An 18,324-nucleotide genomic window follows, 5' to 3' on the forward strand; every position below is an offset into this window, starting at 1 on the left:
AGAAATCACCGTTACGGCCACTGTCCAAATCCCCGCGTCGCTGCGCGCCGCCCGCCCGCTCCCAAGCCTCAGCCACCGGCGGCGAATAGAGACTAAAGCGGCAGCGCCGGCAGCGCGGGGCCGTGGCCCAGTGTTTGCAGTTAGAGCCCCACCTCTGTGGCGTGGTTGTTAATAGACTGGAAAGTCTGTGTCTGTGTCGCTCACTAGTAACCGTGAGTTTTTACCACTTCGTCACCTCCCGGCGGCGGCCGGGAGCAGGTACCCGCAGGCGGCGCAGGGATCCTCCCCGCGCCCCGCCGCCGCCGGCCTCGCAGACCTGCCCTCCAGCCCCGCCCCGTTCTTGACCAAACATGACAGACTCTGAACATGCAGGGCACGACAGGTCGGGAACCCTTCTTGTCTGTCTTTCTGTCGGCTGAGAGGAGGGGTCTGGGGCGGCGGGAGCGGGCCGGGGCCGCGCGCCTCCTGCATGACTTAGACGTCTCTGTGTGGCTCCATCCGTCCCATGACGTGCGCCCGGATGGAGAGCCCGGGGCCCGCGGCCGCGGGGAGGTCGGCCCGGCCGCGCCCGCCTCCCCGCGCGGGGTCCTTCCCGGCCGGCCCCGCCCCCGGCCGCACGTGCGAGCCCCCCGCCCCCGGGCGGGCTCGGCGGCGCCGGGCGGTTCCCGCGCGCCGGCTCGGGGCTGCGGTCCAGCCCGCGCTCGGAGGAAGCGGTTCCCGGTGCGGGGCCCGGCGTCCCCGTCCGACGAGGACCCGCCAAGAATTGTCAATAACTGGTGATTTATTTGACTACTACCCTAGTACACTCCTAAAAATAAACATGTGTGGTTTTTTGGTCTTTTTCTAGGAAAATTTTAAGCAGCTCCTAAAGGCCGTGTATCTGTACAGGCTTACCCCTCGCAATTTGAAATGGCAAGTTTCAAATGTTAACACAAAATAGAGACTTTGCAAACCTGAGTGTAGCACAGATCTCTCCTAAAGTAAAAACTCCATGGATCGTCCAGTCTAGCCCGATTTTCTAAATACTGTGATGTATCATTTGAACATTTAACTGAGATTCTGATTTTTTTATCTTTACTATGGCTTAAGAGGCCCATTCTTCGTTCCGTTTAACGGTTTGCGGATATTTACTATTTTAAATAGCGCAAGTAGCCTCCTTAAGTTAAGGTTAGGTTTTGAATTCATATTGATATCCATCTTAACCGTTAAAAAAGAAAGGGTGGGCTTTCATTCATTAAAATTGCTGGAACAAAATCCATTACATCTGATTCTTATTTAGAAAATTTAAAAGATCCAGAACCCGGCAGTTACTCCCTTGTGAATAGCATTAATCAAAAGTATACATTGTACTCTAGGCTGTATACAAATTGCTGAAGTTTTACCTGTGGAGTAATGTGACCTGTTTTGGTAAAGTATACCAAACACTTTTTTTTTTTTTTTTTAAATCCAAAAGCAGAAATCACAAACATTACTGAAATTTGAAATATCGAAATATCTGGCAACTTTGAGAGGGATAAAAATGTTATTTTAACAATCTTGGTACCGTAATAATAAATGTAGATGGCCAGAAGGCAAGTTAATTAAACGTGTCGTAATTTTTAGAAAGTCAAAAATGCTCTTAAAAAAAATTATGGGTACGTACGCTTGCACTTGACACATTTTTCATGATTATTTTACATTATCCTGTTATTAAAATGAGAAAATTCTTGGAATGGGTTAACTAATAACCTGCGAAGTTTCCCACTCTATCTGCGGACAAACCAGTGATGGGGTTTTGCTAATGCAACCTAAAATTCATTCTTTTGTGTGAAAGAAGGAAATCTGTTCTCCTCTGTTAGTTCACAGAGCAACGTCAATATGTAGAATTATGTATTGTACATAAGGAAGCAACCATGTTGCCAAATTCAGATATCGAATTAATTTTCTAGTAAGGAACTGTGATGCCAAACTTTAAAAAGAATTTGAAATTTTAAAACACTGAATTAGAAATTAAAAATAAAATTTTAAATAATTCTTTGTAAGATATATAACCAGCTTGGTGGTAGGAAGTAGGGATTAAGCAGTAGTGTATTTAGTCTTTTTTTGTTTTAGGATTAAGAAAACAATATTTTCTAGTGATTTCTGAAGCAAAAAGATTAGCTCTGTTTTAATTTATCCATTTGTTAAGTGGCAGTATTATTCTGAGGCAAGAAGGTTTATCTTTTTCACACCTTTTTTAGTCAACCTACATGAAAAACAAAACAACTATATCTAAAAACAAAGTGAACTAGGATTCAGGAGAAGTGGTTCTAGCTCCAACTTTGCTACCACTTAGCTTTGTGAACTTGAGCAGGCTTAGTTTCTTAATTAAGAGGGTTGTATAAGAATTTTTCGAGTTCTACAGGATCAGTGGTTCTCAACCTTCTCTGGGGAGCTTTTTAAAAAATGTTGAAATCGTTTCCATTGGTCTGAGCTTTAAGATTTTTTAAAGCTCCTCAGGTAATTCTAACATGTATCAAATTGAGAACCACTATACTAGATCAATATTAGCTAATCATCAGAATCACTTTGAGGAATAAAGATTTTTGTCCTGTCCAGAGCAACTGAATCAAAATCTCTAGGGGGGGGGGGGAAATCTCTAGGGGAGGATTGTGGTAATCTGTATTTTTAATGGGCTCCCTGGGTAATTCTTAAGAAATTTGGGAAAAAATGGCCTAATCTATGGAGTCCCAAAATATTCTGTGCTTTCATATTATAGTTATTTTATACTGTAATAAAAGTTTCCATGAATTAGATGGAGAAGATATATGAATTCTGGTATTTGGAGCTTGGCATTGTCTCAGGGATATTCTTTTTTTGTCATTTTTGAAAATTAAGATATTGCGTGAGTGCAGGAAAAAAGTTAAATCTATGATTTTTATTTACAACTGGTATAATTATACAAATTAAAATATTACTATGATGGTTTACATGAGAATTAGATTCTACATATAAATGGAAATTCACAGAATGCACAATTTTTTCTTTTAAAAAAGTGTTTTCTTGTACATGTTTTATATGGTGAACATATTGCATAAGATTTGTTTGCCAAATGAGTTAACTTTAAAAAAAAATACCCATTTGTACTTTCCTTTAAATATTTTCATGCCTGGAGTGAAAACACTGTATTTTTATAAAGTGTTATTAATATAAAAATACCTATAAATGAACTTGTGACTACGTAGACTGTTAGAAGAGGACTTCTGCATAGATCTTTAGAATTAATTAATAGAGATGGAGAAGGAGTTGGAGCAAGTCAAAGGGAGATAAAGTTCTTGTCTCTATTTGCATTCAGTTCTTCCCTTTCATCCAGTTCTCTTAGGCACAGCTCCAGCCACCTAGCTTTATATTTCAGCTGGATGTTGACCTAATTAAAACAACTCACAGATAACTCTTAAAGGCTAAATACTATGAGGCCCTGTTCTGGACACATCTACAGTTGAGAAGGAAAGATAAATATATGCCCAAGTAATTGTTACATTTTTTGAAATATGCTAAAGGTAAAAAGTTTTAAGGGCCTACACTGGGGAATAGGATAATTTTAACATGATCAGTATGAGAGCTTGTGATTCTCAGAGTCTAATTGATAGGAGGTATGGGTAATACTTTCCTTTGGGAGGAAGTTATTCTTTGCCCACGATGAACAACCTTCCCCTTTTTTCCCTCCTCTCCCCGCTTTCCTTCCTCATGTAAACCGAGATCACCAAAACTCCAGCTAGTCAGAATTGTAGTAGTTTATATTTCCCCTTCCTTTCCCTCCCCCACATAGCGATTGAAACCTTACACCGGAGAGTATGAAGAGGTGAGGGTGAAGAAGATGATTACACTTTCCATTTGTAACAGGGCTTTCCTTTGGCTCGCACATTAATTCCATGAGGTAATATAGTATTGCAATGTTCAGTAATTTCTCTGAGATCCCACAGATAGAGCCTAGGTAAGAATCCAGAATGCAAACTCCTACCTGCAGTGTTATTTTTAACTCTTCATTAAGTTTGCATGGGGAGGTAATCCAGTAAGTTCTAGCCTTTACTTCTTGAATTGTTTGAGATTGAAATGTGGTATATTTAAGAGAGCTCCGTTTTCTGAATGAAACCTTGGTTCTGATCCTAGTTTTTTTTTCCTCTAGCTTGGTTAATGCTCTCTTCTTTTTCATGATTATTTTTCTTATTTGTGAAATAAGGTGGTTGAACTAGATCACTTCCAATCTCCCTTCCTACTTTAAGAAGTCAATAATTTTCATTTGAAAAGTTGCAGATGCCTTTTCTTACATCAGAGTTCACTTTACTGTCCTACACAATGTCTGGTTTTACAAACAACCAGTCAAATCATTATGCTGTACACCTTAAACTTACACAGTGCTGTATGTCAATTATATCTCAATGAAACTGGAAGAATGAATAAATTAACTAATTGCCTAGTGAGGGAAGGCATTGACTCCAGTAAACAAGAGATTGGTAAATTTCTCAAATTCACAGAGTAAATCAGTGGGAACTCAAATAATCTGACTCCAGAACCCACACTTTTATGGTAGAATAGACATCTTCATCACATGAGAATGTATATATACATATCAGAATGCCAATTTAGTCATGTAAAACGAGTTTTTAAGGTGTCCTAAGTTAATTATCATTAAAATTATAAAACCACATAAAAATAACAATCTGTTTATAAAAGTGGTACAAAAATAACCTAGATTTAGAACTCATGATATTCAATAATATACATATGTTGCTGTTTATAATTAACGTACTTGAATTCATTTGGTCCATATAGAAAGAACAGATATTAATGTCTTCATTTTATGTTGCCTCCATTTTGTCATAAAGATAGGAAATCTGATATCAGATGCTAGGTTGGATTTGGGACACTTGAAAGTTTTTTTTGTTTTGTTTTTTTGAGGTATTACTTGATCACAGGCAATTTCATCCTAGTTCATTATAAATTCATCGTATATGACAAAGGGTTTTTCTAAATCTTAAAACATTAAAAATTGAATTTATAAAGAATATTACTTTTTCACATTATTTTAAAAGGGATTATGAAATCAATTAAATTAACTAACTTAAATCTACAAATTTTTAACTATAGAAAACACAAGTTTCAAACTATTAAGGGAATTCATTGAAAATTCGTAAGAGGTCAGAAGAACCGATACCTCTTTTTTTTTTTTTTTTTTTTTTTGGCTGTGCTGGGTCTTCGTTTCTGTGCGTGGGCTTTCTCTAGTTGCGGCGAGCGGGGGCCACTCTTCATCGCAGTGCGCGGGCCTCTCACTGTCGCGGCCTCTCTTGTTGCGGAGCACAGGCTCCAGACGCGCAGGCTCAGTAGTTGTGGCTCACGGGCCTAGTTGCTCCGCGGCATGTGGGATCTTCCCAGACCAAGGCTCGAACCCGTGTCCCCTGCATTGGCAGGCAGATTCTCAACCACTGTGCCACCGGGGAAGCCTCAGAACCGTTACCTCTTTGCTTGGATTTTCCTTGAATACTCGCAGCTGACAATAAAATGTTAGATCACTAGTACTTGTGTGTGGGGTTAAGTTCTTTATAACCTCTACTCTTTGGCCTATAAAGGAGATTGTGGGTTGATTTCTTTTCTACACCCTTGGAGTACATAGGAGTCTGTTTTAAAATTATGTTTTGTGCAAGCAAATGAAAATGAAATAGAATAACGCATCTAAGTTAGAAATACCTACATATTTGACTTTATATATATTACATATATATATATATATATATTTTTTTTTTTTTTTTTTTTCCGAATGCCAAATGTCCAAGTGTGAAAACCAATATTTGACCAAAGCTAGGGCTGAAGCCATAGATTAAACTTTTGGAATATATGAATAAATCTGAAATATTGTCCCTCAAATTATTACAATTTATTATTAGAAATTTTAGTGATCTAATTTTTAAAATAGGACATTACAGTAACAATTTTCAGCACTGCCTCTTGTTAGGTACTCCTGTGATTACTGTAATGCACATGATAGTGAATGGAGGGTCATTTTCAACTGAGATTAGTGGAATTCAAGAAAGTTGAGGGAACTTTTTTTTCCTCTAACATTTTCTTTTTTATATATTTTTTAACTCTCTGGGGCAAACATGATTGATTATGTTGCACATAACTGAAGTTTTTTCTCCTCATGAAGTTTTGAGGTAGCAAAGTTAACATTCTGTTTTTCATTTATCCACAAAAGATGTGAATTCCCAAATGGGATTTTTTTTTCTTGAAAGATTTATGGAATTAAATAATTAAAAACTAAACATGGTCTTTAGAAGTTATTTTGTTGAATGTTATGAATATTAGTATGCCAAATAATTGAACAAAGTTAGAATTACGGCATATAATTTCTATTATTCTGCTTTGCATTTTTTATTTAAATTTTTATAATTATTTGTCAGTTCAAAAAGGATATAATATTCTTTCTAAAGTCATCAGCTAACTCACTCTTGCAGTATTATTACTTTATTTTTCTATTTGACTACTTGAAAATTAATTTGTACGTAAAATAGCTTTCATAATCAATTGTGACATTTTTCTCTTGCATTAATGTACATTTATACTTCATCTAATTCATAAAATGTCAATATATAACGCACACAAGGAGATTCTAGTTCTAAGTTGTACCTAAAATACCTTCTTAACTTGGAAAATGAATATTCAGATACTAACAGTAAATTCACTTGACATGGCCTTTTAATATATGACCTTGTTACACTAAACTAATGATCACACAATCCCTGATCATGTCACATTCAGGGATACCAGAGCTGACTTGAAGGAGGCCAAGGCAGAACGAAGAAAGGTACTTTAGTTGGATACTTCAGGCAAAGCCTATTTTGGATTTAAAAAATATATATACTCCCACCACACTCCCCAAATCCTGGAGCCCCAGTTCCTCATATTACAGTTAATCTGGTTATCAGTTAATTTGGGGTATTGGACACTTATATACCAAGTATCCTTTGATATTATTGGGTCACAGGCAGTTTTACCCAGCTCATTATAGATTCATTCAACAAGACTTCTTCAACTTCTGTTTTGATATCATGATGCCTAGAAGATTGTTTTCTGGCTTTCAAATTCTAAAGGTATTTTATTTGCTGAGATTCATTTCTGTTGTATTTCTAGCTTCTCTGGTCAATATCAGAGGACCTAAATCAAAAGGATAAATTGAAAGGGAATGAAAGTAAATTAATTTTAGCTTAGTGAGATAGCAAAGATAGTGAATGAAATATAAAAAAGAATTTTAGGGTGTGGCCTAGTGGTTAGGATTCCGGGCTTTCACTGCTGTGGTCTGGGTTCAGTCCCTTGTCGGGGAACCAAGATCGTGCAAGCCACATGGCAGGGCCAAAAAAAGGAATTTTTAAAATGTAGTCTCAAAACTATGGCAAGCTAATTCAGTTTTAATTATGTTATAGTTTCTGCTCATGGCATAAAGGATGTTTGAGGAATGATATGGTTTTCCTTCATGATGTTAAACATACAAGTTTAAGGATGTGTTAAAAAAATTTAATTTCATAAATTAATACACAACAGTACCTATTCTGGCTGGCATTGGATGGGGGCTGGGAATTAAGCATTAACAAAGATTTTATCAGAAACCAAGTTTGTGAATTTTTTGGAAGGAACTCTTAAAAAACATGGCATGCCTTCCTGTCTTACTAAATAGACAGTTACTGATTTAGCTTTTTCTTAGTTACTTAGGATCATCATGAATATGTATTGTCATTATAATCGCTCTGAATACTAGGTATTATACTCCATCTTGTGTCTTGCTGCATTCCGGAGACTTTGGAAATATGGAAGCTTTCACACAGACTGTCGTTGCTAGGTGTTGCTTAATGATAGGATAAGTAGAAATACCCTCAGGAACAGACTCCAAACTTAGTCTACCCCAGATTCCTTTCTGCTTCTACTTGTTTCAGATAGCTTTTCATTGTTATTCTCTGAAGGAAAATAAGAGAAATTTCCCGTTAGAATCCATGCTCCTTGGATTTATAACCTTTCCCAATTTCTGTGGAAGTACCTGTAGTCTAGCATACCCATTTTATTCAAATGCATGTATTTCGAGTAGATCACAAGAAGAAAGGAAACTTGTTGAGGGCTGTCTACTAGGTACAGTGCGAAGTAATTACCTAACTTTATCTCACTTAGTCCTTAACTCTGTGCTGGTAAATTGATTCATTACATTTTGTAGATGAGGAAACTGAATATTAGAGATTGAGATCATTTGTTCAAGCTCATATACCTAGAAGCAGAATTTGAACCCACATCCTTCTGGCTCTAGAACCTTTCTTCTTCTGCCCTACTATGATTTTTTTTAAGTATTCAGTTTTAACATATCACAAGTTTAAAGCATTAAATAGTCCTTTTAAGAAATCTGTTGTTGGTTACTTTTCTTGTTTAACACTCCTACTTTAATTTCCAGGTTCAGGTGACCTCACTTTGCCAGAGCCCTGGGTCCTCATTAAATAAGAGAGGTTTTTTGTCTGTTTGATTTTGGTTTGGGTCAAAGCCAACTACCTTATTAAGTATTACACATTCTTTTCTGGATGTTGGTTCTTAGCCCTGTCTTGTTTTAATTGAATGGCAAACCTTAGTAATAACATAGCAATTTTCGTTTCTTCCAACATTCCTCTCTTTTCTTCCCCTCTCTGACTTTGATGTAGAGAATTTCATTTGGTAGGCGGTTACCTGAACTGCACCCCTTTTTATCAGCTTGCTTGGAACCCTGAAATGAAATAGGGAGACCCATTTTCCAGCTCTCATGATTTGATCAAAACTTTTTACCTCTTTTTTTTAATCTGTTCAATAAAAAAATTTTCCTTTGAGCAGTTAAAAACATACTATTCAATAAAAAGAAAACCCTATAGCATCAGTCCAACTGGTCTAGCCTGGTGGCTCTGTTTCCTGACAAACATTAAAATAACTCCTGTGGAATTGAAGTAACTCACATTTACTCTTTTTTTAGTTAATTTGTATTGGAGTATAGCACATTTACTTTACATGTCAGAAATGCAGCTTCCAGACCGCAACAGTTTCTCTGTATCATCTCTTAAAATACCACCCAAATCTTGTGTTGATGAAGTTTCTTTTTCCCCAAATTTTATTACTTTAAACATACAAAAATGTTGAAAAAATTTTTACCGTAAACACCCTCATGTGCTATCCACCGTTTGGTACGGTTCTTAATCTCTGTATCAGCTACTATTAAGGGGTTTAGCTATTTGCAGTTTCTTCCTAAGACCAAACACATGTTGTGACTATTATAGCAACAGGGTTAAGAAAGATGGGCCTGGGAATCAGACGGCCTAGGCTGGGTTCTAGCTCTGTCATCTACTAGCAGAGTTAGTTAAGCTTTTTGTCTCCTTTCTTCACCAGTTTAATGGGGATAATAATAGTTACACTTGACCCTTGAACAACACTGGTTTGAACTGCGCGGGTCCACTTCCACTTGGATTTTTTTTTTCCAATAGGAAAGACTACGTACTACACGAACCTGGGTTGGTTGAATCTGCAGATACGGAACCATGGTTTTGAGGAACTCTGATATAGAGGGCAGACTGTAAATTACGTGTGGAGGGTCGGCACCCCTAACCCACATGTTGTTCAAGGGTCAACTGTATTTCATAGAGTTAACATGAGGGTAAAATGAACTGACCCAACATGCCTGGCACCCTAGTAAGTGCTCAGTAATTGTTAACAATCGTATTATATGATGATGTAAAAATAATTTTATTTTTTCACTACAAATTTGGATTGAGGTGTTATTTTACTTCAGAATTAATATTAGTTTATCATGAACATATTAGCTGGAATTGAAGATAGACAAATAGTGAAATAATTAGATGACAAAAAGTATAGATGAAAAACTGCTGAGGAATATTTTTAAATCATTTGTTGAAGTCATATATCCATAATCCTCTGATGGCCCCAAGCTTTTGAAAGATTCTGTTCCAGGCAATATTTTGGCCTTTATGGGGAAACAAAGTTAACTTATTACAGCTAAAATGGAATCATTTACACTTTCTGTTTGTTCATATCTAGATTTGAATGCTTGCAGGACTAAGACAACCTGGTACTGTAGTGAATGGGGACTTGTAATGCTTCTTTAAAAGATAACCTTTAGTTTTATTTGTATTCTCTATTGTTTTTCTCTATTTTGTTGATTTATGTCCTCATGTATTATTTTCACTCTTCTTTTCAGTTTACCCATTTCCAAGTGCTTTAGTTGAATGTATAGATCATTTGTTTTTAATCTTTGTTATTTCCTGAAAATGTGTTTAAATAAAAGCATAAATCTCCCTCTAAGGACTCCTTTTCTTTGTTCAAAAGGTTTTTAATTTAATAACTTCATGGTGTACTCTGCACCAAATTTATACTGGGAAGTTCTCCAGGAAGTTACTTTGCTTGAATTTAGATGTTTCTTTATTATGTTACTGATACATTCATTACTGCATCAGATAATTATAATAATGCCTTCTTTGAATAGTTTGAGGCTTAAATGATTGGGATTACGTGCTGCTATGATAGAGAAGATTAACATATTATTCATTCATATCCTTACTATTTTTAAGGGAAATCTTGACCCTATTCAAAGGAATGGTCTCAGCAATAATGAGGTGACATTTTAAAGGTATAAATCATGGGAATGTTTGTAATATTCACAGAGGACTGCCTGAAGGATAATAGTCTATTCATTTCTCGATATTAGTAACTTTCAGCTAATTTTTTTTTTTTTTTTTTTGCCTCAAGACTGTTGGAGAAAAAACATTCCTGTCAGTAACAGAGTGACTGTATTCGAGTGGAGTGCATCTAGTATCAGCATCTCCATATCTGTTCCATTCTTCTTTTGGACTCACGTTGGATTGTTGCAGTGGCATCCTGCTTTTCCTGTATCTGTTTTGTCTCTCCTCTAGATCTGTTTTTCACTCTCAATTAAATTTGTATTTCAAAATGGAGATCTAATTACAATGCCTCCTTTCCTGGAAACACTTCCAGTGTTTTTTCATTTCTCTAGGATAAACTCCAAACATGCCCAAAGCCCTGCATGATCTAGTGCTACCCATCACTCCAGTATAATTACGAACCAGCTTCTCCCCTTTCCTCTGTGATCCGTGACACTGGCCTTGTCTCCGTTCCTGTCTCACTTCTCATGCAAAGAAATTTTGCTCATCCTATTTTCTCTGTCTGCCAGAGGCCCTTCCCTACCCCTGTTCTCCTAGGCTAACTCATCATCTCAGTTCATTCATGACTTCCTCAGGGAAGGCCTTCCAGACTTCCCTGACAGATGATTTTTCCCTATTGTGTACACTCATAGCACTTTTACCTCCTTCATATATGGTTGTTATTTTATATTTATTTGTGTGATTCTTTGATCTCTGTCTCCGCCATCACTAGATTGAAAACTTCATGAGAGAAGAAAGCCGTTCTCTTTTTTTGTTTACCATCGTATCCCCAATTAGACAGTAGTGAATAAATATGTTGAATGAATGGCACTTTTTTTTTTTTTTTGCTGGGAGGGCAGAAGATTCTTACAAACATACAGACAGTTGTGTACTTGGACAATATTACTTTGTTTTCCTCATATAATTGCTTCTTCTCAATTGAACTTTGGCATCATGCCCTTGGTTCAAACTGGGGTATGCTGTAAGTGATAAACTGTTGTATGGACACTGTTGAAGATAGTGTCCATTGTATCAAGTACTGCCCATTGTATCTGATAATATTGTCTTTATAAGGACTCAGAGGAGAAATTTCTCTCCCTTCTCACTCCCAGAAACAAAATTGTGCTTCTCTTGAGCAACGGATCTGTTCTTGTCCTAAAAGCACTGTTGTCTTATACCTTATCCTGTTTCCTAAAGCTCAGGGTCAAATTTGCAGCTTACATCTAGAAATTAGTCAGGGATTTCTGGCATGCCACTATGTAAACTAATCTTAGTCTTAGCATTGTTTTAAGCTTTAGAATTTTAAGTGTGATTTATTTACATATTTTATAGTTTCTTCAATAAAAGTGTCTATAAATAGCTTCCAAGGAATAATAGAACTCTATCAGAACCTTAAAAAAAAAAGGCAAAATTAATCTGTTAATCTGCTTGCTGGCTAAGAAACAAGTTCAGTGTGTCTCTCCATGCCGAAAGTGGAAGGGATAAAGAGGAATATAAAATGTTTATTACATATTGGGAGGAATTCTAGGTATTAAGTTCTGATTGGTTCATTTGGGAAATAGAAATTCTTCCTTTTGAATTTTTTCTGCTTCTGTCACAAAAGCACAGGCGTTGCTTTATGACGATGTCTGAGGAGGGATATGAAAGCGTTAGGCTCAAGGACACACAGTCAGCACTTTTTTTGTATGCGCATGTTGGGAACTTTGCAGAGTTTTAACAGTCGCCCCTTGTCCTACTCACATAAACAGCAAGTTAACATGTACGCTACTATCTTGTAGGAACCTGATTAAAGGCCTTGGCTTAACTGAGTCCCTTTGTTTTCCTTCTGTTATAAAAATAAATTTTTGTACCATCTCATGAAATAACAACTGTGCAGTAGCATATCTGACTCTGGAGACCAGGCATTGAAAGAAAAGTAAGAGTAGCCCTGACTGTTAAAAGGAGAAACTGGAAGGCACTTGAGAACGATGACCAAAGATTCCTCACTTGACCAGGAGGTCAGATGTTAAGGCGCCTGCTGAGTCTACATTTGATAGCCAAGTTGTCTTTTAGTTTGAGTATAGATTGGTCAACTTTCCTTATGGAATTATTGCATAAGAAGCAGGAAGTATCAGCCATATTGTATATTGGCTTGCCAGGAAGAAGTCCAGGGCTATGCTGTTACCTACAACCACTTGGATCAATGACTTTAGTTTGTTGTACTTTTAGGGCTTTACAGTATTATTTATTCTTTCAGTCAATGTTAATAACACATTTTTGATATATTTTTCAAGTTATATGACCCCCTTAGTTGAAGATAGAGCCCTAAGGATTCTAGCTTTAAGGGAGTAACAGTTTTTTTGTTTTTTTTTCTCTAGGGGGATCAGTGTCCCTTCAGACACTCCCAGAGAAGCATGGTCTCCTGAAGGAGATAGGAAGGAAATATCTAAAAATGTCTAATTATTACATTGTTATATATACTTTTTATTTATATATGCAAGTTAGGTTTTGATGAAGTAAATATGAGAAAGCATGTTGTTGATTCAGGAAATAGAGATTAGAGGGCCACATATAGTTTTAAAAACAAAAGAGCAATTACTTGTAACAAAAGTAACAAAGGAATTCTCAGTTATCTCTGGGGTACAGATAACACATAGAATTAAACAAAATTTGCAAAGGTTGTCATAGGACTATGAAGGCTATTAGGCTAATTAAAATATATAATTTTGCCCCTATATTTGTACAAAATCCCATTCCTGAAGGAATTTGTATTTGGGTTGAGACTTTGACTAAGTTCTAAGACTGGCTTGGGGAGTAAAACAAACCAAGTGAAAATTGCCATGGCTGTAGATAGTCATAAAGGGATAAGCTGAGTTTCTGCAAACCAATACCAATACATTCCAGAGGGTATAAGAATGTATTTGGGTAAAGGATAAGGATAAAAGTGATTTGAAGGCTGGTAGGTATCCAGATTTTACCACTGGTAATTTGTAAAGACAAACTTTTTCTGAAACAAATGGTGATAAACCATCTAGGATGTAAATGTTCAAGGTCCAGTTTGGGATAAACATAAAAGCACAAAAACTCAAGTTAGGTAGCTCTTCCATGACCCCATTATGGCCAGCCAGTGTTTTCTTTGAGGGGAAATACCTAGTTTTGGAGGTATAAGGTAGGGAGTTAGGTTAAGGCTTAATCAAGAGGATCATACATAAGCTATACAGATTGAGGGAAACAATCAGAGTAGGCATGGGCAAATCCTAGACCCAAGCAAGTTTTTTGTGAGACCTGCTTACAGGTTCAGCTTGTAAGATTCAGAGAGTTTATTTCATACATAGACGACAAATTCAAGATCAGCATGGGGTCAGCTTCTCGTGTCCCTTGTCCTACAGGATAACAATGAAATCAAAGAGGCCAGAGGATCATAGGTAACGTGAGTGGTAGGGCACTCTTGTTGCTGAGGAACGGTTTCCATACTGCAGCTACGCAGTTTTTTTAGCCTGCAGCTGTACACTTAGGAGTGGGCAAGGTGGAAAATCTGAGTCCTCACCAGAAGCAGGGAAGATGGATGAGAAATTGCCTTATAGCAGCCTCCCACGAAATAAGGAGGTGGGTGAGAAATAGCCTTGCAGCAGCACCTATCTTTCCATACTTTGGGGGGACCACAGGGCGTCTGCTAAGGTTTAGGTCAGCCTGTGGTTGAGCCTTGCCTGTGTGGCCTATGTGGAGACATGTAGGGCTGCCAGGGTGCTGGTACAGAGCAGTTCCCCTACATTATCCATGGTAAGGGAGAAATGACAGGGTGAATTAGAACAAAGCATGAAAAGTGCTACAAGCAATAATTTTCAAGCATCTAGAAAATTTGTGTTCTCTTGGTTTTAGGATGAGCAGTCTACTTCTATAAACTTGTCTACTCTGAAAAATGTCTTTTTTGTAGTGATCATATCAGCTTATCCCAGGAAGCTTGTGTTCATGAGTAATATCTTTGTAATATCATCCATCAGGAGCACTTGTATAGTCTTTTATTGAGGCTTTTGTGTTTCTTCCAGAAGACTCAGTTTCTGATCTGTAGCTTGTAATAGGAGACTTTAGGCAAGCATAAAGAAAAAGCAGACACTACCTGTGGAGGTAAGACTGAATGGTTCAGGTTAATTTATTTTAATAGCCAACAATATCAAAATGGAGGAAAGTAGAATTCTCTATTGAGGCATATCAATTTGTAAGGATTTAGTGACTAGTTACCTCAGAATAAGAACAGTGAGGGCATTGACCAGTTTCAGAGTCTTTAATTTATACTACAGTGTATTATGATTTTCTCTAGTTGTCTCCAGTCTAGATATTCAAATCTAGAGATAAAATCTTTTAAAATTTTATTTTGTTATTTTTTAAAATGACAGCTTTATTGAGATAGAATTCACCTTTTAAAGTATACAATTCACTGATTTTTAGGATGTTCCAGAGTTATGCAACTGCTACCACTATCTAATTTTAGAACACTTTCATCACTCCTAAAAAAAACTCTGTACCTATTGACCATCATTCCCCATTCTTCCCTCTAGTCTAACTGTCTTTATGGATTTGCCTGAGAGAAATTCTTTTAAAAATAATTTTGTTTATTAACTGGACAGTTATGTACATGTCTGTGACATGAATATGACTCCTTCTAAAAAGGACATAATCATTCTATTATTTTTACATTAATAAAAAGTCACCCATATATGGTTGACTTAGGAACTTTTATTTTTTATTTATTAAATTAAAAAAAATTATCTTGGGTTTAGTAACCACAACAACTTTCATAATAGTGTTAATTCAAAATCTAGAGAATGCCAAGCACTCTTAATTACTTCTATTATCTCTTCTATTTTTGATTTTTCACAGAGCTGGATTAGTATCTGATACATTGGTAGGTGCTCAATCAAGAAAGCTTTATTTTATTTTGGTGACAGAGCTAGAATTAGAATCCAGGTTTCCTCCTCCTAAGTCTCCTCTTTCCATTATGCCACACATGCTTTCCATATGTGCCCAAAGGTGATTTTTTAAAGCGTTGGAAGCAGCTCATAGAAGTGTGGATCATTGTTCTTCATTTCCTTTTACTCTTTTTTTTTTTTTTTAAATTAATTAATTTATTTATTTTTGGCTGTGTTGGGTCTTCGTTTCTGTGCAAGGGCTTTCTCCATTTGCGGCGAGTGGGGGCCACTCTTCGTCGCGGTGCGCGGGCCTCTCACTATCGCGGCCTCTCTTGTTGCGGAGCACAGGCTCCAGACGCGCAGGCTCAGTAGTTGTGGCTCACGGGCCTAGTTGCTCCGCGGCATGTGGGATCTTCCCGGACCGGGGCACGAACCCGCGTCGCCTGCATTGGCAGGCGGATTCCTAACCACTGCGCCACCAGGGAAGCCCGTACTCTCCTTTTTTTGTAACCAAACATAAATTTACAAATTTAAATGTGTTATTGTATGAATGTTGAAATGATAAAGAGGCTAAAGGAAAAGAAAGAAAAATTATAAAACTTTCCGTGTTTTATGTTTAATAAGAAATATAAATTCCCGTATGTCACAGGTAAAGAATTTAAGCAGAACACAATTATGTGCAGCATTTTCAGCTTGAGTACTTTATTTAAATAGCTCTAGTCAAAAATGCTAATTATGAATTAGTGGTTTTAAGGTATGCTTTAAGGAGCTCAAGCTGGAGGAGAATGGTGGTAAAAGAAAGGATGAACACCTGTAGATTTTGTTGTTGTTTGCATTTAGATTTTACATATAGACAGAAAAATGCACAATTCTTAAGTGAATTTTTAAGAATTGATGAATTTTTACACACGTGTATATGTAGTAATCACCATACCCATCTATAGAGAATATTTTAACATCCTAGGAGGCTTCTTAGTACTCCTTTTTTGTCAGCTATAACCCTCCAAGAGGTAATCGCTGTTCTAACTCACATCACCATAGATTAGTTTTGCCTGTTCTTGAAGTGCATATAAATGGAGTCCGACAATAGTCCCTTGTGTCTGGCTTCTTTTGCTTATGTCTATAACATTCATCGTATTGTGTGTAGCAGTACAGTAGTTAATTTTTTTTTGGCTTTATAGTATTCCATTATATAAATAAAACACTATTTATCCATTCACCTGTTCATGGAGATTTGGGTTGTTTACAGTTTTTTACCATCATGACTAAAGCTGTTAAAAAACTTTCTTATACTTGTCCTTGGGTGAATATATGCACTCATTTTTCTTGGGCCATAGGTATTACAGTGTTATGAAAGCTCAAAACTTTTTAAATTAAAACAGCCAGTATGCTGAACCTGCCTCACATGAAATTTTCAAGTCCACCTAAATAGACATAGACCTCTGATTTTATGATGGAAACTGGAGAAAAACAACATTGACTTCACAGTCAATACAGGGTGATATTATGTGCCTGTTCTATAATGGCAAGGGTTATGGATATTTTACATTCAGTCATTCAGTAAAAAGCAAGGCACCGTGCTAGGGGTTAGAGATACAGCTATGAAAGACACAGTCACATACCCCGCTTTCACCAACCAATAAGCAAGTTATTCAAACATAACGTGTAGAGTGCAGAGATAAAGAAATGAGAATTATTAGGGGAGTGCTTAGGATGGAGCAGCTCACCTAATCCTGAGTAGTCAGTGGAGGCATCTTGCAGGAAGGGACATCTAAACCGGGTCCTAAAGATTGAATTGGACTTAGCCAGGTGAAGGAGGTGAGAGGGTGGATGTTGAGAGGAGCAAGGCAATGAGAGTTTTTAAGGCAATGTTTAAGGCTTGGGGACTTGAGGAATTGAAATTAGCTGGTTAATCAGGGACTCAATTATAAAGGGCATTTTGGAGTCAAGGAGTTTTGACATCATCCTCAGGTCAGAAGGGAATCACCGATACTGTCTTTTTTATTATGGAAAACTTCAAACACATATTGATAGAATGGTAGAATGAATCCTCATATACACATCCCACAGTTTCAGCAATTACCAACTCATGGCCAATGTTGTTGAGACCACTTCCTTCATCCTCAGTGGATTGTTTGAAGCAAATTTGAGACATCACATCATCATTGAAGATTTTTAGCAGGAGAGTGCTACATGATCAGTTTTGCATTTTAGAAATCACACATTTCTAGTAATTTAAAAGTATCTTTAAAATGCACACACCATAGTTTGTGTGCTTCTCATTTGCTTCCAGTCACAAAAGACATTTATCTTTCTGTATCACCATGTAATATTTGTAGTTGTTTGCATTTTTTCAAACTGTATGGAAACAGGTTAAAATTATTTTATGTATTTATCATCCCATGTAGATCATTTGGTTAATTTGCATTTTAAAATACTGTTAGTGAACATTTGGGCTTCTATAACTGTAAAAATGTCATAATTAATATAAAGATTTGTAGATTTTTGGTTTTACTATGAATATTTTTTACAGATTCAAGTTGAGGAATTTATTATTCTGCTTTTGTGGTTCAGGTTTCAGTAGGTAGATTACTTATCTACCTATTGAAATTTGTCTTCTTATTGAAGTTTACTCTTATGGTGAGAATTAATATATTACATTGCTTTTATTTTAAAGCTATTTATAGCTGTCTACAGGCCACTAAGTTAAATTCCTTCCTGTAGTTAGAATGTTTGCTTCCTAAAGTGTTTTAATT

General features: G+C 36.7%; 1 protein-coding gene across 8 annotated transcripts in view; it reads left to right on the top strand.

Annotated features, from left to right (window-relative positions):
• ZC3H6 (zinc finger CCCH-type containing 6) overlaps positions 1-18,324 on the top strand; it is a 72,552-nt gene continuing 54,228 nt past the window's right edge. For all 8 annotated transcript variants that reach the window (XR_014235083.1, XR_014235084.1, XM_082357809.1 and 5 more), the window contains exon 1: positions 1-382. Coding sequence is in view for 6 of the 8 variants with exons in the window: in XM_082357809.1 (XP_082213935.1) it covers positions 351-382 (32 nt within the window). In the remaining 2 variants the exon portion in view is untranslated. The remainder of the gene's footprint in view (positions 383-18,324) is intronic.

The sequence above is a fragment of the Balaenoptera borealis genome, assembly GCF_965194805.1.
Source record: "Balaenoptera borealis genome assembly, chromosome: 15".
NCBI classification, from domain to species: Eukaryota; Metazoa; Chordata; class Mammalia; order Artiodactyla; family Balaenopteridae; genus Balaenoptera; species Balaenoptera borealis.